At 38.6% G+C, this 24596-nt stretch overlaps 1 protein-coding gene across 2 annotated transcripts; it reads left to right on the forward strand.

The window, feature by feature from the left end:
* Positions 1-11731: 11731 nt before the first annotated feature.
* Positions 11732-21838, forward strand: LOC124163007 (N(G),N(G)-dimethylarginine dimethylaminohydrolase 1). Of its 2 annotated transcripts, none has more exons than XM_046539789.1 (6): positions 11732-12063; positions 12389-12491; positions 13278-13423; positions 15176-15271; positions 15352-15480; positions 19285-21838. In XM_046539789.1, exons 1-6 carry the CDS (start codon positions 11806-11808, stop codon positions 19408-19410), a joined length of 858 nt encoding a protein of 285 aa, XP_046395745.1. In that variant the 5' UTR covers positions 11732-11805; the 3' UTR covers positions 19411-21838. The 2 variants fall into 2 exon arrangements, with proteins under 2 accessions (XP_046395745.1, XP_046395747.1); XM_046539791.1 differs by having other exon boundaries at positions 11733-12063; positions 13278-13375.
* The last annotated feature ends 2758 nt before the right edge of the window (positions 21839-24596 follow it).

Raw genomic sequence — 24596 nt, forward strand, 5'->3', positions numbered from 1 at the left:
GCTGCCCCCTAGAAGCAAAAATTGCAAATGTCTTAAAGAAAAATAATATATTTTTCGAGCAAATAATTTTAAAAACTAATAAAGAGTTGTTACAGTTTCATTAAAATGTTCATTTCATTCACCTTTTCCATGCTTAAATCTTACCGACAACTTGAACAACCATGGCTTGCCCCCCCCCCTAGTTTCGATCCTGGGTACGCCCTTGTTGATGATAGCTATTAAAAACTCACAGCTTCTCCAGCCATCTTAGATAATAATGTGGTCATGTAAATTTGACAATCAAATTTTAACTTCGATGAAGGGCTTCCGTGAGCTTATAACTGAGAAATAAGCCGTGTTAGGAACGCACGTTTAGTTCCTAATAAGCTCGTGTATTTTTAGGCACCATATTCATTTTTCTGTCCGAAAAGCATAGTGTATGATTTTCTTCTGCGCATTGATAATATTTTAGAAATATGCAGAGGCCAATATAAGTTAGTGCAGCGTCCAGTCAGTGGAGCACATTATGACGGCTCACTCACTAACAATAAGTTTTTCAACCAAAAGGTTGGTTTTTATAGCTTAGGGTAGAGCTCACCTCAGACTGAGCCATAGACGTGTGAAATTAACACATTCAGGGTAGGGGAACCATTTACTTTCCCCGGGCCACCTCGCGCGTCGATTTTGATAGGGGAGCGAAGGCTTTCCCAGGATTCAAACCCAGGACCCCTCAGCAACGGTCAAGCGCTCTAACCACGCACGCATGAAAAACTCATCATATTTTGGAGATTTTCCAAAAATAATTTTCATGTTATTTGGGTCTTTCAGATGGCATATATATTCTCATCAGATGGCATTTAATTATAGATAGACACTATTGTTTGATATGGACTGTGATCTGTGGAACAAAGTTCATTCCTTTTGTAATGAATACGAGCAAGTTGACGCATTTAGAGATGATGTTCCTGATTGTTAAGGGTGAATAGTTCGGGATGGGAATCGGCAAATACCACAGATTCTATGATCAATTTCATAATTAAACGTTTAGAGGAAGTTTTATTGGAAATTCTGGCAATTGCTCTCACTGCCCTTTTCTGAATTCTAACGCCGTGACAAGATTTCCCCCAGAATTTTATACTATATCTAATGTTAGAATATATGCATAATAAATTAACAAAATATAGGGGGATACCGACCCCCTATATTTTGTTGATACCGTTTGAATAGGTAATGCGAAAATATGACTGCTTGGACAAAATTTCAATGTGATTTGACCTGGACAGGATTTCTGGCCTAAAGGCCTGTTTACACGATACATTAACACGTACGAGTTAATGTATCGTGTAATGTATACCTGTTTGCATGAATGATTTTTGTGGACCGGAACGGAACATGTACGAATACAAGTTGGGTGGTTACACGGTGCATTTTGGCGTTTATTTTCGCGTTCATACATTTAGACATTAACCCGTACATGTTAATGTACCGTGTAAACATGCCTTAATATACGCGTTATAAATATATATTCTTATTTCGGGTGGAGTCGTGGGTAGGTTAAAATTGGAGCATAGGCGATATTGCCCAACCCTTTCCCGCTCCCTCCTTATACTATTTCCTCCCTTTCCTCTCTGTCACCCAGTCGTCACCCCACCCACATCACACCCCCCTCCCCCTCGTCAGTTCCGCTCTCTTCCTTCCCTTTCGACCGTGAGGCAAGGTCGCACACTCTCCCCGTCTCACTTTTACACTCTCTCTTCATTTCCTCCTCAGATAGAGTCACCGTGTCTCTCTCTGTCACGGTCTCCCGCCGAGTGGACGCCCCTGGTCAGCGGAATGTGTGCGAATGGAAGATAATATTCTACCGCGTCGCGAAAGTTGGCGTCCAAAAGATGCGTGATGTCGAATCTCATTGCAATAGCGAGCGCTGGGGATTTTCTTGTGGAGCATTAGAGTTGGTTCTCATAAATTAATCGTTGTATGCAGGAAAAAGTAGAGTATCTTCAGATAACCAGGATTATTATTCGTCAAGGAAGTGGTGTATCTTGAGATAAACAGGATCCGTCAAGGAAGTGGAATATCATTCCTGCTGTCTTTCTCACTCTAAAAATTTCAAAATAACTGCTCATTTTCGTGATTATATCCGTATTTTTATACTAAATAGATACCTTTTCGTTGTCAGTAATTTTACGTACCTGTTGTTTAATTGTCTAATTAGCCCAATAAATTGTTTCATTTCCATGACAGCCATCAGCAAAATGTATGTATGTGGCGTGTAAGTATTCAATAGATATTCAGCTCTGAATACCATCTGCTGTATGATTTATGATATAAATCATACTTAGAATGTTTACATCCATCTTCAAAGCAAATATTCCGTCAAAATTAAACCAATTGTTCCAATAAAAGACGACCAGTGATGTAGCCAGGAATTTCGTTCGAGGGAGGGGGTCAAAAACAAGGTGGGCCCGCGTGAAAATATTTTTTTTAAACAGGGTTCTAAGTACATAGAGGATTTTAAACTAACTGTAACACATTTTCACAATCGAAAAAATTTCATTTTTCAAAGAAATCTTTTGTAAATTCATGATTTTTCAATATTTTGCTTTCATTCCGATGAAGCAAAGTAATTTTTTTTATATTTCCTCGCTATGCCACCGAATACGTCTACCGCGAGTTTTGACCAGATTTTCTTAAATGCACCCCACCCTACGTACTCTTTATCTCTTGGAAATGCCGTTGCGGTGTCGCGAATCGACGAGAATTTACCGTTTGCCGGATTCAGACCGTGCGCGTCCCCAACCACCGTGCAGGGATTGTTGTTTCTTCTGTATTCACCTTTCCAACTCCTCACCCGTCAGGCATAAAAGGAAAGCGGTAGGCCAGGGCGATATTGTTCATTCAGTCTCACGATATGATTATTATAATGTATCGGTTTAGGAGCAATGTAGATGATTTCTGTGGTGACAATGCGTATCGCTGCTGGTGAAGTATATTGATACCGCACGCGATTCATACTCTTCCCTAGAATTGTGCTGCAATTAAATTACTGAAAAAAGTATACAACTTCGCGTTTTTTTCCTCACCTTCCATCATTCGGATTGAGTTTCTTTTCAATCACTGGGATCCCGTTGTGTCAACTTCCATAAATGCTCGTGTAATAATAAAAACTTGTGATCCATGTCACCGCGTCAAGTTAAGGCGTTCCCCATGTTTTCCATCCGATACTGGTCGTATTTTTAAAAATTCAAATTCCATGCCAAATCCGCGAAAATGAATATACTGGTGAAACAGGGAGATCGGTGAAAACCCGTATTGAGGAGCATTCGAGACTTAAAGAATTTGAGTTTTTTCCGGTGAATGACTTCAATGCATTCTTCTCTGGTTTTCCAACCAGGTTAAGGCCTTCATGTTGTATGTCGAAGTTTCGTTGGGAGACTTTCCCAACATCTTCATGGCTGATGATGATTCGAGATTTGTTCGATTGGGACAGACGGCTAATCCGCGGTAGCCTAAATTTTAGCGCTTGGCAACGTAATCTAGTTCGAAAATACAAAAAAAGTGACGAAAGTCAACATATTTTAACCGAGACTCTTAAGGGAGCCTGCAGAAACCCAGAAGGAAGGCAACAATAATGTTAATAGGGACACCGGCCTCGTAAGCCATAAATGGTAACAAGTGATTCAAAAAACGGTCCACCTCACCAATTCACGTCTCCCCCTCCGTCTCCATTAGAAGATATATTAATTTTGAGCTCCCGAGCTATTTTCCTCGGCAAAGCTACCTGAATCGGTTGGGGAATATGAGGATCGCCCTGACATCGACGCGGGGACATAGCCCAAAAGTTTTTATTACCAGATACTGTGATCCTTACTAATGATATGAGCTCTTCAAAATCAACGATCACATTCGTATTCTCCATACCTACTCACCCATTTTAAATTCATTTTCTCTCACCATTTTGGGGAGGCCTGATTTTGCTTCAGCTGATCGAGTTTGTACGACGATCGTCATCCCATTTTGTCAAGATCAGTGCTGGAGGGAGGTGGCCATGGTCTTTTTCGCCTTTGGACTTCGCGTCCACGGTGTGTCTCTGCTCAATCCATAGAGATGGCAGCGTGGAAGTCCACGGTTGACGGGAGAAAACCTCGTACCTCGTGACCTCATCCCGCGGCCGTCGCTGCGGTCGGCCGAGGTAACAGGTTGCAGGGCGTTTATCCCACGAAGCCGCCGACGGATGGGAAGTCATCTATGCCGATGGAAGAGTTTCCTTCAGGACTCCACTCGTGCTGTGCGCGGCTGGCCGTCAAAGCAGTCTGAAGAACGTGTGAATCGTTTCAAGGCGAGGAGTGAAAGTTTTGGTTGTTCATTCTGGTTTTTTTGATGCTTATGATTTTCTACAGATAAAATAAGGTAGGCGTGCGAAGATCATATAGCAATCATTGCGAAATTGTCTAATTTCTTCGCTAACTTATGATTCATACTTTGTGCTTTTTTTCCTCGACTACCATTTTTCGGATTGAGTTTCGTTTCAGATGATCAGTCACTGGGATCCTGTTGTTAAAGATTTCGCGGATACTCATCATTGCCATGAAAAATGTGATCTATGTCGCCGCGTTTAAGGTGTTCCTCATTGTTTTCCAACCGATAATGGTCGTTTTTGTTTTCAATTTCAATTCCATGCCGTCAAGGGCGCAGCTAGATATTAAGTCTAGGGGGGGGGGGGCGGGGTAGGCGCAACTAATACTGGGGAGTTTGGGGGTGTGGAATACCTTCCAGGGGAAGTGGGAGGTGCGGGGGCCACCCCAGAAAAAGTTTAAGGTAAATGATTCAAAATGGTGAGTTTTACGCCCTTCTGAGGGATATTTTCTTATTTTTTTTGCATTATTCAGTAGTTAATATTAATTCAATTAAGTAAAATGAATTAAACTTAAAAATTTCTCTGAGCTCTGGGGGGGGGGGGAGTTTAATCCCCCAAAATCCCCCCTCGCTGCGCCACTGGGTGATGAAGCCTTCCCACCATGGCTTCACGATGGAAAAGTGATTCTATAAATCTTAGTGCGATAAGTTGGCTAGAATATTTATTCTTTGCTCCATATTCTCTATCCCTGCACCCTGAATCCTCATGATGAACGATTCCAAGGAAACAAATCTTTCCCTTAAATATGTGGCTGCTTTTTGATACGGAATTGGCTGTTAAACGAGGATGAAATGGATAATAAGTTCACCGTAAGGTATATATTTGCGCAATTTCACCAATAAGTCATCTTTTATGCCTGAATATTTAATGAAAAATTATAATAGTTCACGTTCTTGAAAATAATTTGTGAGCTGAATGAAACAAATCATCGAGATAGTATCCATAAAAGCTTCTTTTTCAAGAGTGAACATAAAGCACTCCGCTCATAATATTAGATAGTAAATCACACGATTATTGAGACAATGATTATTCATCTGAAACTCAAAGTACTCAACAGTGAATTTTTACTGGTATCCTCAATTCTCTTCCTCTACACTTCACTCTTCATCGATAAAATACGTTTTTTTTTAATCCTCTCGCAACTATTACTGCCTTGAGATCCCGTTCTTTCCTAGTCCTGATTAAACACGACTCATCACTTTAGAGTAATGTTAAGATTAAAAAGAATCATCACATCCCAAATTACATATCTTCTCCGTCCATAAAGTCTGAAAATGTCTCCGAAGAAATATCCCACTTTCCTGGTATTAAAAATGCGAGAATACCTCCGGCGCTCAATACGTTTCGAGCAGCGGAAAACGGTCGCAAGGGATGAAGACGCGAATCCTTGTGGCTCTCGCGCCGTACTGGATGGAAGAGGATAACGCTCTCAAGCGGGATTGCAGAAAGATTGCAAGCTGAGAGGGTTTATGCAGCTTTATATTCCTCCCCCATTCCAAGGATGCGTGAGTTGTGGGGTTTTCTAGGAGATGACTCAGACCACGGAACGAAACTTTCTCTTACTAAATGAATGTAGCGCAAATTATGTTCAGCAGATTTAAAATATTACATCGCGATTATGCTACCCTATTCAACACATAAAAAGACGTTCCTCGAGACTCGTACTTGACTCTTCATGGAAACCTTGCTTCATCAAGTCTTAAGGCCGTTTTACACGGGGCACGTACTTGCGCAATCTGACGTGTGTGTGACGGCGCAGTCAAAATTGCATCGTGTAAAGCGGTGAATTGCTAGGACACATGCGAGAATGCGTGGACGTGAGATGGCAAAATAGCCCCTGTTCTAATATTGTTCATACATTCGCGCAATTCCACGCCATTTTAGAAATTAAATCAGCTCTAATCTGCGCAATTCCGTGCCCCGTGTAAAACGGCCTTTAGATTTTATCCGCTTATGAAAGCGACGCCGATAACGTAGACATCTCAAGAACTTGGCGAAAAATAGGAAATAGTGAAAATCCGAACCATTGGAATTGCATCACTTTCATATAGATTATTTTTATGATCTGGAGATTCTACATTCTCCTTTAATGATCACTGATTATTTTATTTCTTGAAATCCTGGCACATGGCAACTGGTTTCTTGACTTATAATTCATTATTTAGTTTATCATTTTGCCCCCTACCCTCCATAATCCTTCTCTAATACCCGTCGACTTCTCTCCCCATCTTCATGTCCTCAGCATCCAAACAGGAATTTCGATCCCAGTTGGGCCCTCAGCCTTAGGGAGGGTATCTCAAGATCAGTGATCCATCTCTCGGTTACCACTTTTAAATGCACATTTGGTAAAGAGTAGACCAAAGCCGACACCGGATCCCTTTCCACCCCTTCTTCCATTCAAAATGTTTATTCAAAAATTCAGAATGTTTCGCATTCAGCTTCACAGAAGAAAAAGACTTTAATGGGTATGTCCGTTGATCCACGTGGCATTTGCAAAAACCCTCTGACTGTTGGAGAATTTTTCGTTCAATCCGGACGTTAATGTTATGATCAAGAAAATTATATAATGGTAAATGGGTGAAATATTCTAAGCAATGCGAGGACTGGCTTGTCGAAAACGTTTCCTTGATTTTGTCGGTGGCGTAACTAGGAATTTGTTTTGGGGGGACGGAATGGCCAAAGTGGCGAAGGGGGTAAGGGTGTGGAAGGGGTGAACGGCAGGTTTTTGAAAAATGGCATGCCTGGAGGTACATTTTCACGTAATTTTGACACTAAAGGTTTAACTTTACGCAAATGCAGTACTATATGTCAAAACTAGACAATATCTTTAAATATTTTGTTTAATTTCTCTGAGGCTCTGGGGGGGGGGATCTATCCCCTTATCCCCCAATAGTTACGCCACTGGATTTTGCCATGATTGTCGTTCAAAGCCCATGTATGTTCACAGAATCGCATCACAGAAAGGATTGAAGTTATTATAATTGCAAGTAAAATTGTCATGCAATATGATTTTATGCACGCCATTAAAATTTGAAGTCAATACATAAGGTTGCGGTGCTGAGATTTTTATTTGAAAATTACTCTCTACTTATCAAAGTCCACTTTTCAGCAGATAGAATTTTTAAAAAGTTTGAAATTCATCCAAAGTTATGTATAGCATTAGAAAAGTAAATATATAAAACCAGCAAAGCAAAGAAAAAAATCAAACCTGTGGATTCATCGTAAAAGATTCATAGCTACTTCTCGAAAGGGAAATCGGAATGTTGATAAATTAATAAACGGAAAAATGTTCAGTTTCCGTTGAAATTATTTTTCTTATCATAAATTCTTTGCCTCAAATTCAAATTAATGCAGAGATTCAAGTCTTATTGCCATCTAAATCTATGTGAAACAATTATTCTCCACCGTTGAATATTTGAACTATGTCAGGATCAAAACTGTACGACAGTCACATAAAATCAATACGTTAATTCCCTAATCGAGTGTACTTGTTATCCTTGTCAGCGAGTGATTTCCACGCCATGACAATGCCTCGACGAATATTTTTTGCAGTGGGGTGGAGCTGAGAGGACTTCCTCACGATGGAGTGCTCTTGCAACTCGAGGGGTTGACATCGAATCTGCACTGCGCCGATGGATCGCTCGCTCGCAACTGCAACTCTCACCCGCAGCTTTCCGGCGCGCACGGGTCGCGCGAGGAAATTCAGGTGAGATGGACCCGAGAGACGCGGACCGAAATAGCACTCCACTCCCACCATGAGGTCACGATTTGCGTCCGCGCTTCGGGACGTAACCTAGAGTGCAAGACTGGAACTCACGCCCCGGCGCAAATTGATGGCTTGTTCAAACGCCGCAAGATCATGCTGGCGCAGTGAGCGAGTACAGTCGGTTCAAGGATTCATAATTCTTCCCTAGTATCTATTGCCAGAGAAATTTTCTTGTTTCCTTTCGGGTTAAAGCAACGGTTATGTTACTCAGTCAATGATTCAAACCGAAGCTTGTTTTGGGCAGGTTTGGGTAAAGCTCACCTCAGATTAAGGCACAGGCGTATGCTTCCGAAGGCACAGGCACATGCTTCCGAATACGGGGAGGCATTTGCTTTCTGTGGGCCACCTCGCATTCCGAGGATTATTGTTTTGGGTTTTCCGATGGCTTCGGCTAGGATTTGAACTCGGAACCGATAGGACAGGCGGCTAGCCCAGACCCACCAGGCCAACGTGTTCCCCCCTAGCAGTGTGATGCAAGACACCGCAATTTCGAACAGGCGCGCAACTAGGAATTAAGGCTAGGGGGGGAGGGTTAGGAGAAACTAATACTGGAGGTATGGAATATGGGAGGTGAGAGTGCCCTCCCTTAGAAAATTTTTAAGATAAATAGTACAGAATGGTGAGTTTTACGGCTAACACTACTCTATAAATAAGATTTATCCAATTAAGTAAAATGGATTAAAATTTTAAAATTCTCTGACTTCTGGGGGGGGGGGGGGGTTATCCTTCAAATACCCCCTCGCTGCGCCACTGATTTCGAAGACTAGGTACGTACTATGACCTCTTCAAGGTGAAAGTAAGGAGTCGCTCACCCTGAAGTCGGTGACAGACTTCGTCATAGAAATGTCGCGCGTTGGTACCCTACATCATTGCAACCTGATGGAATATCCGCGAAATCCTCGCATTACCATTTATTTAGTACGCCGGCTTCGTATACCAGGTATAGAGATATTTTCCTCATATGAATTTATTCAACTGATCTCAGCAAGCCACCCCCAGGATGTTTGGGAGGGGTATGTATATGCTGATCTTTCAACGCTTTTCCTATGAAACCAAGTCATTGTTCCTTTTCCTGTTATTCGGAGGCATATTACCAAGATATCCGGATACTGATTTGAGGCATCATACCACGCAAAGGAAATGGATTAACGAAATCAATAAATAAAGACATGTTTTTATGTACTACACTGATGTACGTTTATGTATGGCATTGTGGTTATAAATCGTTTACATAATGGTTGTTTCTTATTTGCGCAGAGAAATATTTTTTCTTCTTATTGTCACCTTGTATTTGTCTTCCAAGCGGGAATTGCGTGAAGTTCCAGTGAAACACAATACGAGTCCTAATCGTAACTGTATAAATTTTTATTGATTCATGAATTCATTCCAACGAGTTCTGAGAGGTTACTGCCGTGCATATGTGTATTTTGTGTTATCTACCCAAAGATTTAATGTGAATGCTTGTTGCAAGATTAATAAAAAGCCTATTTTTAATCAGAATGATCGAACAGCACATGAAATTTTAAAAATCTTAATATTAGATTTTACACAGTAAACATTGCAATAATCCAGATTTTTCAGAAAATATTTGAATGACTTTAAATTTGATGAAGCTGACTAGGAAATTTGAGGGTATTTTTACTCTAAGTAGAGCGCACATACTTTTATATCTATTATGAAAAATAAATATGAATAAATTATGAGAGACAAGGGTATAATGAAAGCATTCGCCACTTTAAAAAGTTTTAAACGATTAGAATAATTACAAATTTTCAACAATATTTGGTTCCAATTATTTTGGCCGTAATGGAATAACTCTTCTTGGTAAACGAAGTGAATATATATAAGATTATGATTTCCTGAGATGTAAGCGGCCAAAGTTAATTGCTGCTTATAAAAAAGTAACAGGGTTTGTATGACGATTATTATTAATGATCAACTCTGAATTTCCCAGTAATTTCGTGTGAAGCTTTTAAATTCAGACATGATTTTACACTTTTCCCGTGAATTACCTCCGATAAGTTAACTTGGCCAAAATTTTTAAATCATGCTATTATAGAGCTTAGAACTGATATTTTTCGGAACTGAAAATTTTCTCCTGCGAATCGGCTATCCAATTTTTCGTTTTTTTTTTCGCTGGAAAATATTTCCAAATATCTCATTTCTGGATTCATGTTTCGTTTATTGGGAATACTTGCCCTACTTGGATTTTTTGGGGAGCCGCTCTGCTCCAGAGAGTAAAGCGAGCGATCCGAGATATTGGCCTCTCGTCTCAAGTACTTCACGTCGGCGGGCTGGGTGGTAAAGTGCCCAGGAATATTGAGTTCCTCGGAGGAGGCAATTCCTCTTCCGCATTTGTCGTCGCCGTTATGTATGCCAATGGAGCACCTTTCATTGAAGGAGAGCTTACGAAGCCATCGCCAGCTTAAGTGCGCATTAGTCAGCTTTCGGAGCCAAGCGAAACCGATAAAATTCAAATTACGACTCATGTAAGGAAAGAAAATACCGCAAATTATAAATTTTATTTAAAATATTCCTCTGTGCTTTCAGCTAACAAAAATGATCACTCTTATTGGTTTAGAATGAAGGCCATTTAAGGAAGGTGAATATGTGGGCAATTTGATTAGGGAAAAATCTTTTTAGGGCAAACTTTTTTTATGAGCAATAATGAGTAGGAATTAAGCCGTTAGAATTTTTTCTGGTACCAATGACGATTCATATTTCTGGGTGGGGGGGGGGGGGGGAAGGCAGAGTGTTAAAACTCTTAGACCACTGCTCCTTTGGCAACGGCTGCATAAAAGATAACTTTTTTTACTCATAAGCGATACCTTAGCCATTTCAATGACTTTTTACAAAATATTGGTTGAAAGTCAAATTGATAGAGTGGGAGATATTTTACTCTCCGGTAAATCATTGGGTTTGGTAATGATTTTTCATCGCAGTGTACGAATGACCAGGTCAGGTCGAGCGTAGTCGCAAAACTTGACTCAAATATAATAAATATTATTCATATAGGAAGTAAGGAAGGATTGTCGACAGATGGCTGAAAAGTTATGTACTGTTTGATCATTAGCACATTATGTTATTTGTTCCTTTACTGTCCTAGTTTGAGGGTTCTAGTCATAGAATGAAAGTCAAGTATTGACGGAGAGCCATTTAATTGAGCGGCAATTATAAACATCCAGGTTGGCTCACCTTCACTCTGGCTGAATTAAACTCGCCCTGAATTTTTAAGATTTTTTTCCGTTTTGCTAGAAATTTTGGAAGCAGAACTACTTCAGAAAGATGATAAAAGCTCATCGCAGGAATAACAAGTGGGCAGATCTTGCTCACTAGTATTGTTTTATTTTTTTCTTGATAGCATATTTAGATATATTGGGCATTTTTTGATAATCACGTAATGAATTGATTTGCCCTTTCTTCAACTTGATTAAAAACAAGATAATAATAAGGGTACGCATGCAAGCGTATGCCGAAATAGAGGCGCAGACGGGTCACAATGGACAGTTCTTATTTGGAAACAGCTCATCACAATGCAGCGCGGGACCGCACATGCCTAGTGCAGCTTCAGTCCGCCGCCGTCAACCCACGCCCTCGCGTTGAGTCCTGCGGTTGTTTTCGTTCAACTTCACATCGGTGAGGTATGGCGTCGTTTCGCTTCACGCACGCTGTTGTGTGCCGCATCCCTTTGTCATTTAGGACTCGTGGAGAAATTGAATTAGAAGAAGCACGACGTCAACATGAAGCATTTGTTCGTCTTTTAAGAGAAATAGGTTTAGATGTCATCGAACTCCCGCCGGACGAAGGTCTGCCCGAAAGTGTTTATGTAGAAGATACCGCGGTTGTCTGCAACGGTATCGCACTTATTACTCGCCCAGGTTCTCAAACGCGAGTGAAAGAGGTTAGTGTTTTTATTTTTATTTTGTTAAATCGAATATTTACGAAGGGAAGAGGTTTGCATTACAGGGCATATTCTCCTGAGTCTACTTCACCTTAAAAACGTTAAGGATGAATGCACTTCGATGTTGCTTACGTGTATGAGTGCTAATGAAGTCGTTTTGGGATTAAGTTCATTCAGAAAAGTGCGGCCGATTTTGGAAAACCTAATTTTCTTGCAATCATGCATGATGTCACCGGTGTAAATATACTGCGTGATGTCATACTCTGTTCGAACTCTTGAATTGAAAACTTTTATTTCATGGAGCGATTTTTCTCTTTATATCCAGGTAGAAACGGTTAGAGCAGTATTGAAGAAAGAACTTGATCTTCCAATTGTTGAAATTGCCGACGAGTCAGCCAAATTAGACGGTGGAGATGTGCTATTTACAGGTAAATATCGTAGATAACGGGATGATGAAAATGAATTCATTTCACTTATTTTCGTCAATCTTCTTGTGGCTTATTATCTTTTTCAGTTTAATGTCTTTTTTTGTTTTTCATGTTGCCCAGTTCAATCTATGTATTGGAATTTGTCAATTTTTCTGTTATTTACAATGATAATTGTGTCTTTTGTGGCGTGAAACGATAGGGGCGAAATTAACTTATGGCATGTTATGCTCAGACTGAGTACAGGTGTGAACCTTCCCTTAGATTTTGAATCTCAGTCATATATTTCAGGCAGCGTTCGCATGTAATCTTACATTTGGAACCCTACGAAGACTAATATGTTATATATTCACTTTAATTTGCTAATTTACGATTGGATATTTTATAGGCATGAACCAGGCCTCAGCCTTTGCATTTACTAATTTGTGTGTTATAATACCATCGATTGGATTTGGAACCGTAAGAAGGCTTGGTTACGTGGTTACATTATAAGGTCACTTTTTGCTCATTTACGAATGTATCCTGAAAGCATAGTATCCAGCCATCTGTGCTTGTATGGTTGCCTCAATGTGTTATTACAATGTAGAACGAGTCACAGTTACATTCCTCAAAAAAGCAATATTGAAATTTACTTGTGATTTTATATCAGCACCTGTGCAGTTTCAAATGAGGCTATACGTAATGGAGGAAAATTTTGTTTCAAGAAATACATCCATGACTGTACCATTTGTATGCACATTTGGCTTGTTATTTATTCTTATTTTTGGTGTCTGCATTTTTCTTTTTCAGGCAGGGAATTCTTTGTGGGCCTTTCTGAATGGACCAATGAAGCTGGGGCAAGGGCTGTGGCGGCAGCATTCCCGGAATTTCCTTGTACTCCCGTCAAGGTGAGACCTCCATCTCCAGTGTTTGACAACTCCTCTATGCCCATCCAGGTGAGAGTACTCGTGCTCATAATTACAGAAATCACTTTTGCTCTGATGCAAATTTGGCTCGTGTATGAATATCCCTTGCATCTATAATGGAATTGGCCAGACTGCACTTATTACTCTTATTTTTTTTATAAATACTTTTATGCCTGTTGAGCTATTAAGATACTGAAAGAGAGCTTGAAATTACTTTAGGATTCTGCAGTATCAAAAGAATGCCATTTTACTTATCCCATGCAAGAATGAATTTCCATTACATCTCATAAATCACCCTGAGCTCATTTTGATCACCGTTGTTAGGGAGCACTCTAACCTTTTGGGCACCTGTAGAGGTTTACTTCACTATGCAGTTAAATTTTATTATTTTAAGTGATGGAATGTTTTGGCATGGTATTTTTAAGGAAATATACGTAATATGAACCACTAACATCCTCGTATATAATTAGGTTAGAGGAGATGTATGAATATTGTTAGATTTTCTTCAGTATAGGTGTTTTCAGATGTATATTTTAACTCAAGTTTTTCTTTTTGCTGAATCAAAATGCTAGATAGCTTTAAAATCATGTGATAAAATACCTTACCCAGTTAGACTTTCCAATGCAGATGTCCTAGTTAAAATATGATATAGTTACCTTTTTACTATTAAACCAGATCTTGAATGAAATCCCTTTAGCTCTTAAAGTTTTCTTTGGCTTTCCCCTAAGTTAGAGAGTGATTTACTACCAATATTATAGTTGCTAACCTATAAGATGTCAGGGTATGTACTGATATGTTTTAAAATTTAGATTTGTTTGAAAAATTTTTGCACCTACCTTTATTATGGTGGCAGAATTAGCTGGGGAACTATTGACAGTTAAACGCTATTTAACATGGTGAAAAGCCCAAGAAAACTGGGCAGAAATGTTATGGCGGAGAAATACCAAGCCTTAAATTATCCTCATTCCAGTTTGTAGGAGTGTTTTTGAATAAACACCCAACCTTTGTATCTAAATGTTTCATGACTGTACTGTTCTTGTTCTACATATAATTTGAGCTCCTCTGAGTATCGAGTTTATTTTCTCCTGGGTTCATTTCACACTGTAACTGTTTGAACATTAACACACTATGTTATTTGTTCCTTTACTGTCCTAGTTTGAGGGTTCTAGTCATAGTATGAAACAAAAATATTTTCGACTCCAGTCCAGGCATCAGGACATCATGTGTCTAATTCAGCTATTACCGTTGGAGCAAGCACAAGGTAGCTATGTTCATGGCAAAAGGCTTATTGTATTTGCTAAATATATTTATGATAATGCTAAATCACACTTGAGCTCATTTTGAGTAGTTAGAGATTGTGACATGCCCACCTACTGTACAGTGTGCAGTTGTTCTTTGCATTAAAAACTATTTCTAAAGTTAGTAGTTGAATTTGATTGTAGTTCATTTAATCATGATATTACATGTATTAGAACATTTGAAACATTTTTCTGAATGAGCTTGAATGATATCATCCCTGAGCTAATGAGCTGTATCTTCAGCCAGTTGTAGTTTTCTAAATTGTGCATCGTAGCAGAACATGCATAAAGAAAATTGCATGGTGGAACTTTCCGTCAAGATTATCCTGAAAGTGACTTCAAAATTTGGCATGTCTATTGGGGGCTTCATCCCTTCTCTTTCTTTATTTGAACAAAATGCATGTTTTGGTAAAGGCTTAGATTGGAATAACTTGTACTTAAAGGTCAAAATATCTAAGTCTCTTTGGTGAATACAATTGCACAGGTGACCCAGTCTAAGCATCTGAAAGCAATGGTTTCAATGGCTGGTCCTGATGTTATTTGTGTTGGTGCTGGAAAAGCTTCCCAAGAGGTGCTCAAGGTGAGTGCCGTATTAGTAATGAACGTAGAACATAAGCTGACTAAATGCTGCACACCTAACTTTTTCCTTTTTTCTTATAGCGTATAGAACGAGAAGCAACTTTTACATACCAAACTATAACTGTTCCTGAAGATGAGGCTGCCAATGTATTGTATATAAACAATTGTTTGATTCACCGATCAAAAGAAGAAATCTCTGAATCTTTTAAGGTAAGGAACTTTATTTTTACAGTCTTTATATCAACTCACCAACCTGTCTGTTTGTTTGTCTGTTTGTCTGGTACAAATCTTGTAACTGAAATTTGACTCACTTCCTGTGAAGCAAAAACGCTGAAATTTTGCACACTTCTTCATTTCCGATGACAATACATGAAAATATAACTTTTTCTCTCCAACCCCCCTTTAACCACCCCCCAGTCAACCTATAGCCCCCCAAAACATGTTTTTGATCAAAGAAGTTCCAAATGGTCGATTTTCGTGTTTTGCGACCACAGTAAAAGTTATCCACCATAAAATTTCCCATCGACTCAGCCCTAGCTTGGGGGATTCGTCTTGCTTTACTCGGCGAGACCCCCGCTTTCGAAAATTTTTCAAAGTCCCTCCGTCGTCTCGGGTCCGGCTTCGGACTTGGAAAAATTTCGTCCGAATTCCGTCGTCCCAGGTCCGGACTCTGGACTTGGAAATTTTTCGGCACTTAGATTTTTTTCGAAAATCGTCAAAAAAATTTTCTTCCCTTCGAGCGCCTGCAGATTCGTAGTAATAAATATAGTGACTTTTTTAATACGTCACTTTTGGTTTTTCGGAGTTTTTTTGCTTTGTGTCATATATAAACGTTGCTCATCCCCTGTAATCTAAATATAAATAAAGGCTGGTTTTTAAAAAAATTTTTTTTATAAGAGCTTATTCTTAATTATTTGACCTCCTGCTAATTTCTGGTTTTCAGATAAGCACTAATATATTGTCTTGTTACCTCTTTTATACCTTTAAATGGTATTAATATTAATGGAAATTCCGTTTATATGGTGTATTAAATTACAAAAAGAAAGTGTAAATACTGGTGTGTATGTGCCTTAAAGCCAGTGGAAATGGATCATTATCAATTTTCGTAAAATACCATGAGGGCCTATTTTTTTCTTTTAGTTTTTTAGATTTTAGTAAATAAATGTTTTTTTGTTGTGGTCCAAGAGCAGTCCCAATAACATATAATATTTCATTCACATTGAAATATTTATTTGAGTTGAGCCATGTTTTACTCCCTTGAGTAATTGTCTTTTGCTTTCTATGAATAAGCTATATACTTTCATTCAAGAGTACCATCTCCTTATTTTAAGATATTGTATCGTTTTTGCCTTCTAACACTATATCAAATCCTTATCACTCATAATGGCAGAAATTAATAGCAGCCAGACTTTTAATAAAAATATGGAATGTATAGTTTTTCCATTGGTTAATGATATTATAAATGCGGAAAAAGCACAAGCCTACATTTTTTAGCCACGGTGAGAAAAGTTCACATGATTTGTCAGGCAAGTTTTCCAGACATGGATTTTTACCAGAAGTAACTTTGAATTGCTATCAAATAATATGCCTTTAAGAACAAGGGCTGTGATTGTTCAATAGGCATAAAAATAATTCATACAAAAATATAATCACAATTGTTTTCTGAGCAAGTCTGTTACCTCCCTCTAATGGCAAAGTATTATGAGGTCTTACTACCTAAGAGGGTGGGGGAGGAATTCAAAATCTTCCTTAATTTTTTTGTCAAGAAACTCAGTGGTGGAGTGTCAGCATCTTGCCTTCCTCCCTCAAACATAAATTCTACCATTAAGTAGAATATTGGCACTTAAGATAATGTTGAGTTAGCAAAATGAAAGCTAAGGTGCTGCACCCAAAAATCTATGGCATCCCAACCCACGTTGGAATGCCATAGAGCCTTGATTTTGTGGACAAGTTCTCAATTTTGGCTCTGAATTGACTTTCTCAAATATATTATGAAATTATATTGGTAAACAACTAATTTATATCGCAGTATATCTATGTACTATATTTCAGTTTAAATTTATACCAAGAATTCTCGCTGTGATGAAAGAATAGTAGTATACAGATTTGGCAATAAAGTGGCGCTTCTCAGAACTGAGTCCTCATGAGTCATCACTTATAAGTAGGGATGTGCAAGTACTTAATAATATGAGTCGAGTAGAGTAGTTCGTAATCGATTTGAATGTTTCAAGTAGCATTACAAATCGATACCTTCACTGCACAAACGCTCAACAATCGCCCACCGAATCAAATCCGCTCATTTAGTAGCCCAACAATACGAGTCCGCTCAGCTGGCAGCGTCCAGTGCATAAACGCTCACCTCCAAGCTTGGAGAATAGGAGATGAGCGTTTATGCTCCGGGCACTGCCAGCTGAGCGGATTCATATTGTTGGGCTACTAGATGAGTGGGTTTGATTCAGTGGTCGATTGTTGAGCGTTTTTGCAGTGGAGGTATCGAAATGTTAAGTCGAGTAGTTTCGGTTACAGAGCTGTCGAGACCAGTATGTCTAGCAATCTGCCAACCGGAAGCACTTATCATGAAACTCACGTGATATATAATATTGTTTTAAAGTCAATAAGCTATTCTAATGCCTTGGCATGGAAGTTTCAGCTTGCTGTATACACAATAGATGTTGACGTGGGTGCCGAATACCTTTTCGACAGCCGCGGTGGCCGATCATCTTCTGACCCAGAGGCATATTCGGAGTAATCTGAGTGGACCGCTGCATAGCTCATACTTTCTTATGCGGTATTTTTGTACCCTTTCCAACTGTCTTTACTCAAACACTAAGAGAATATGCAAAAAATGTTAAGATTTCTGAAAGATAAATATGTAACTAAGATTTTAGCGGACAATGTCAGTTTTTCCCGGTGTTTGGCGTCACAATCTTTTAGCCTTTTTGATTATCGTGTACGTCTGATGTTAATTTTTGTTTATTCCTTTGTTGTGTTTAGTTTCTTTCATGAACTCGGAAAAAACAAGAGTTTCTAAGGTTGATTAAACGGCCTAAGGAATATAATTTTTTTATATATAAAGCTATAGCTAAGTTCTATAGTTCACTTGCTTTGTCCACTTAAATTCCATTAAGATTCAAGATCCATATAAATCGTTGATATAATTATTAATAAGAATACCCAAGGTTCCCAAATCTTGCAATTTTGGCAAGAAAGTATGTACTTGTACAGCCATGTAAGTGTGCAGTGAAAGGCAATTTTCTGTAGGGAGTAATACTGCAATATGAAGGCGTCAAAACTTGCTGCCTGAGCATGTAGATCAATTGGTTTGTGTGCATGAGAATTATAAAGCGTCCAATAAAAATGATTCATTTACGTAGTATGTAATTTTTATTATAGCTGTGCAAATGCCTTTACTGAGGGCTCTTCCTAGCAGTTAGGACAAATATATTATGTAAATTGTCGACATATTACTAGGAGGTTAATTCATTTCAATTGTGCCTATGGAATTGTGTAAGACACATTAATTTTCATTCATTCTCTAATTCTGACTCAATTACCATCAGTGTTACGCATTTTCTTTTCCTTTTTACATCAAGCTAAGCATTTAGAATAGAAAATTCATAATGGGATTGGAAAAATGAGGATATGTTGAAGCATGCATTGTTGTATTGCCTGATCCAGAAATAATCATATTCGACTTTATACTCTCGAGTAGTTTTCAACTCAACTCAAGATCATAAAGTGCTGCTAACAGATCCCTACTTATAAACCAATTATCCTCGTTTTGAGTCGAAGCAGATTTAGTAACCCTAACTCCAGGGCCTTAATTGGCTTTTTTTTTAGCAGTCCATAAGGACTGCTGTGGCACTTAACCATTTACCCTCAAGAATGTTATCGGTGAGTTGCACTCTATGCGATGACACCAAAATGATTGCCAAAGTTAATAATCAGCATATGCTAATTTGTAATATTTTTTCATTTCACTTCAGCTTATATTTTCTTTTATTGTATTTTCAGGTGTTTGAAGATGTTGTTAAGTTTCAACGCCGCTCATTGAGCATGTCTGAGCTGTCAAAGGCAGGCAGTGGCCTTAGCTCATGTTGTCTTTTATTCAGACGGACCAAGCACATTCGTAACCTTTGAGGTTTCAATGTGGTATCAATTCAAAATAAGCTTCCACTTAAAAATATGACTGTAGCAGGCAATATCTTCAACTATGTTTTTGCTGGCATGCTCTTGTGCCACTAGCCTTGTTGCTATTATATGGGTGAGGATTTTTGGGAGTAGCAGTTTGAGTTTGAATGTTCAAGCTGTCTAATCAGCCCTGAGTCCCTCCACATGTTTTTTATAAGATTTTTTTGATGTAGCTTTGATACCCAGTTCAACTTTTTTATTGAAGTTTTTAGCCTTTTACCTCTAGTAGGCATTCAGCTATTTTTTATTGATGTTACGTGATGCTAGGCTATCGCAATCTGATATCACTTTTGTTTAAAGTGGTTTTTTTTTTCCTTTTAAGTTTCCTTTATACTTCAGTTTGTTTTATGTCAAATGGTCTGTCGTTATTTTTATTTGTCTTGGCCTGACCAAATAGAGATTTTATTTTTGTATCTTATCAAAGTGTTATAAACACATTACATGAATCATTCCTTCACGTAGGAAGTCTTTTTAAATTTCTTACTTGAGGCATTTGAGTTGTGAAATACCTGAATCTTTTAGGATGTAAAAACCTAATGCTAAAATCCCAGTATGATTGTATGAAGAAATATTGTTCCACTGCCTTCTATCGTTTTCATATTGAACTTTTGGATGTAATTTTTCAGGAGAGCAAAATCTTTCTCAGAACCTCAAACTGAGGCATCTTTTGATTTATTCTCAGGTATAGGAAGTGGAACTTAAGGAATATTATCATCTAGTTAGGTGTATTATTATTTCAAGAAGTGGCTAATGCAGTATTCTTATTCCATTGTCAGATATGCAACTCTTCTGGGATTGATTTTATCAGTCTTTGCTCTGGTTGGTTTTGGGTTGTGAAGAAACAGTGATTTCTTTATTTCATAAAAAATTTTAGTTTTCTTTTATAGCCTTCTAAAAATATGGTAATGATCACAATATTTACATTTCTCACACTTCAGTGCAGTTGTTGAATTCAATATTGTTGCAGTGGAGTATGTCGGTTTGTTGTTAAAAAGCTACTAATCTGAAGAAATGGCCAAATATCCTTCCAGTTTATGATAATCTATTTAATATGCACAGCTGTCTGAAAGAAATGTAAAATATAACTTAGGTGTTGGAGTCAGTTGATGGAAATAGTATCGTAGCCAATGAAAAAGTCAATGTGTTTCTTATTAGAGTGGTTGTGATACTGGCTAAAGTTTAATTTGTGGAAGTATATTGGAACAAAAGCCTAATCTATGCTATTTTTACTGAGCAATATATACATTTACCAATTAGTTCTTCTGATCTGAGCATGACTAATGGGCAAACATATTGTAATTCCATATGTTGTTCATTTTCTTATGATACATGTGTACTCATTACATCTGTTTTAGGCAAATTGGCATTGTAATTACATTCAGCATATTCTGTTTACTCAGTCACATATGTTTGTAGCTCTGATTTCTAATTGTGTAAAAATATTCTGCCAAGCAATGCTATCAGGCGTGCTTTGTGGATGCAAAAGCAGGAATCTCATTTACATTTGGCTATTCAAGGGCATGCTTCTGTATATTTTGTATTAGAAATCATGTAGGATATGTCTAAAAAGTTGAGTAGAATTTTCCTGTTGAACAATATGTATGTTGTTTGACTGGAGTTTCATTGTGGTATCATTCAGGTTGATCAAATCATCCTGGTAGAGTGAACTCAATTGTACATTTCTCTGCAGTGATATCTTGAGTTTGAAATTGTATACCTCTGTGAATCAATATTTTCATTTCCTCATACTGCCATTTCAAGGAAATGATGTCCATTTCCATATGGGTAGCTATTGCTGTCTACTTTATAAGTGACTTTTCTTTGTGTTGTAGATAAGCTGACCGTGCTTACTCTTTTTCTTTGGAATAGTAAAGCGTATTAGATTCCTGTAATTGTTTTTCTATCAGGTTTCTGTATTTTCTCTTTATTTTAACGATCTATGAAGACTTCATGTGGCAGACATATGGGCAGTGGGTAATTTTCTTTCCCCAAAAATACTGTGTTTACAGGAATTCCAGTTTTTGTGGGCATTAAGTAATTTTATCTTTACTTACAAATTTCATTTCATTGCATCATTTACCTTGCTAATGTTACCCACCAAAATGTAATGCATTATTTTTTTAAACATACTGAGTGTGTTATTTATGTATTTGGTTGTTCATCAGATCTGAAATCCTATTGTTATGGTTGGATTTTAGAGGGACTTTTATACTTTGAAAGCACTTATCTGTAATTAGCATACACCTGTGTAAATAAGCTTTGTGAGGCTAAGTAAATTCTTTTTTCTGTGCATTCTATGACAGCACAGTTTGTTGATAACTTTAATTGCCTCATAGCTGTACATTGTTTCATAAATATATTTATACTGACCATTTTACCTATGCAGTTAATTGGCTTACCTATTCCTCTACATCAGGGGTCTCCAAACTACGGCCCGCGGGCCGGATCCGGCCTGAGGAGGGTTTTCGTCCGGCCCGGAGGGTTTCAAGTAGCGCGCGATTCTCGCTCGTATAACTCTGTGAGACGCCGCTAGGAGCATTGCAGCACTGTACTACACGTCAAAGTCGCCTTCAATTGCTCGTAAATAAGAAATACGCCACCGTATACTTCAGTAGGCGTTACAATCGAAAACTTCAGTCATCGGCAAATTTGCTATCCGGCCCGTGGGGCGATTCGGAACTTGGAATGTGGCCCTCGTGGCCTTGTAAATTGGAGACCCCTGCTCTACATGATGTAGAATTCGAAAATGTGAAGGCTCTTTTTTTTTCACAATTATTAGCTGTCACAATAATGTGCTCTTACAATCACTGTTCAATCCAAATTAAATTAAATGCTATAGGTTAATTTGAAATATGTACCCCTACCATTTTGGCACATTTCCATCCCCATTTGGTGAAAATACTGTGTAAACATGTGTAAGAGGTGCACCATTTTTCCCAGAAATTGCACCCAAAACTGGTGTACATCTCTTACACGAATTTCTTATCTCCCCCCTTTCCCGGTCGCAAGTCCAAGAGGAATTGAGTGGCCTTGGTTTTTAGCATGTGTCAGTCATCTGAAACCCTAGGTCAAAAACATGCGGCAAGCAGGGGAGTTCCTCCGTTTGTGACATATTTTTACTATGCTCTTGTTTGCGTTTCTTCTTACTCGTAAGAATCGTGCTGTCACTTTGGTACGTCAGTGGTGAAAATGGAGACGATCACATATGGTTTTTCACTCTGGAGGGTGCGCTACAGTTACAGCTACGTATGGCCATCCCACAGTATTTATACGCATAGTTTTGATGGACAATGCCTGGTTAATAGTCAACATCTGGCTTGCCGAGTAATTTCCATTACACCAAGTGCCTGATTTTTCAAAAATCATCTTCAGATGCTATAATGAGGACTATTGCAATTGAAAATTATATTAATGTTAAAACCAAGTTAAAAAATTTAAAGGAATGTGCACATTGTTGGGCCAAATGGCAGATAGAAGAAGTCTGAAATGCTTGTATGTGAAGAGTACTGAAGGAAAGGTAAAGGGGAAGGAGTGCACTCCCTCCATCTTTCAAGCTACGAGCGAAGGAGTAAGGGACAAACACATCCAATCTTGCATGTGACCTCGCTGCCTTCAAAGCAAAGGGGTAGAGGTGCAGCAATGTGATACCTGCCGTTTGCGTTGCAGTTTCCAGTGCGTCCGGTCTTGTATGAATGTGCTCATGCTACGCTTGTTTCTTCGGAAATTGTGCTGTTTGGGCTATGCTGTATAGTAGTAGCCTTGTTGTAACTATAAAACATATGAGTCACCTTAGGTATCATTCTTTTTTGAACCTCATGCGTGTCATACAATTGCAGAAAGCTATCGAGATATCTTCGGGCTCTTATCAGTAGGTGACTCACCTAGCATTAGTCCTCCATAAACTGGGAAAATTGAAGCTGGTTATGTTACGGCACTGAGATTCCCCTGATTGTTGTTTAATCTCTTGGGAAGATTCACTCCATGTGCCTATCATGTTTTCCTTAAAATTTTGCATGGCTGAAATTATATTGCAACACTCCTATGCTGTGGTTCAGTGAGTGTTTTGGGAAAAAAAAACCAGAACGGTGAGAATTTTAAAAATTCAATCCATTTTACTTAATGGGATAACTATTACTTATAGAAGTTTACGTATTAATAAGATTACCCAGAAAGCGGTACAACTCACCATTTTGAACCATTTATCTTAAAAAAATATTTGGGAGAGGGTACCCGCACCTCCACACCCACCAGCATTAGTTGCTCCTGAAACCCCCCTAGCCGTAATTCCTAGCTGCGTGCCTGCTCCGAAGAGAGAAGATAATACAACAATTGAGGTAAGATTTACTAATTTCTTCCCTAACTCAAGTTAAGCAACCACCTATAATAACTGGAATTAATGCCAAATGTTGCCCTGGGTGTACCCGTGCCTGTAATGATGCCTGAATCGTGTGTTTGGTGCTACTTAGTTTTTTCTGTCAAAATTTGGTTTTTTCCCCCTCCCTGGTCATTCCAAAGTCATATTCCCAATATCACCTCCATTCCTAACTTCCGGTGCTGCACCATTGTCTGTTTGCAGAGCTCTTACACTCAACCTCTTAGCCCTTCAGGCTTTTCCCACACCTATGAACTTAATGTTGCATCTCATTATCACACGGCTGTCATTGGAACCTGCAGCCACTACTGGTAAGCTGCTCAAATTTTACAATCTCTCAGTCTTTGTTGCCAAGAATCAATCTATGTACTTGTTATTTCCCTGTATCCCAAGGATTCTTCCAAAATGCCTCAAGTCATTATTATGTCTGTACCAGTGTGTGTCATTGATTTCTAGTATCTCCTGCAAAATTTGACCTCTTCCCCTCCCCCCACCAGTCATATCTCATACCTTCCCCATTTTATACATATCAAGTCATATCCACATTTCCCAATTTTGTATCCATTGCTACCTTTCCATAGTGTTTCTATCCCCCAATCACTTCCCCTTTCTTATGATTGCATGCATTCACTCACCATCACGAGATACATGGTTATTGGGATATTCTTCAATTGTCACCACTGATATCTCTTCATTTATCTCACCTATGCCTTCTACCGTGCTGGACATTGTAGATGGGTGAGGAGAGGCAGCCTCTAGATGA

The sequence above is a fragment of the Ischnura elegans genome, chromosome 1, assembly GCF_921293095.1.
Source record: "Ischnura elegans chromosome 1, ioIscEleg1.1, whole genome shotgun sequence".
Lineage (NCBI taxonomy): Eukaryota > Metazoa > Arthropoda > Insecta > Odonata > Coenagrionidae > Ischnura > Ischnura elegans.

Bases quoted from the DNA above. Each gene is read 5' to 3' on its own strand.
- LOC124163007 (XM_046539789.1), top strand. From the start codon at position 11,806: ATGGCGTCGTTTCGCTTCACGCACGCTGTTGTGTGCCGCATCCCTTTG. The intron at 15,272-15,351 runs GTGAGTGCCGTA...TTTTTCTTATAG, and splicing joins CTTCCCAAGAGGTGCTCAAG to CGTATAGAACGAGAAGCAAC. The intron at 15,481-19,284 runs GTAAGGAACTTT...TTGTATTTTCAG, and splicing joins AAATCTCTGAATCTTTTAAG to GTGTTTGAAGATGTTGTTAA.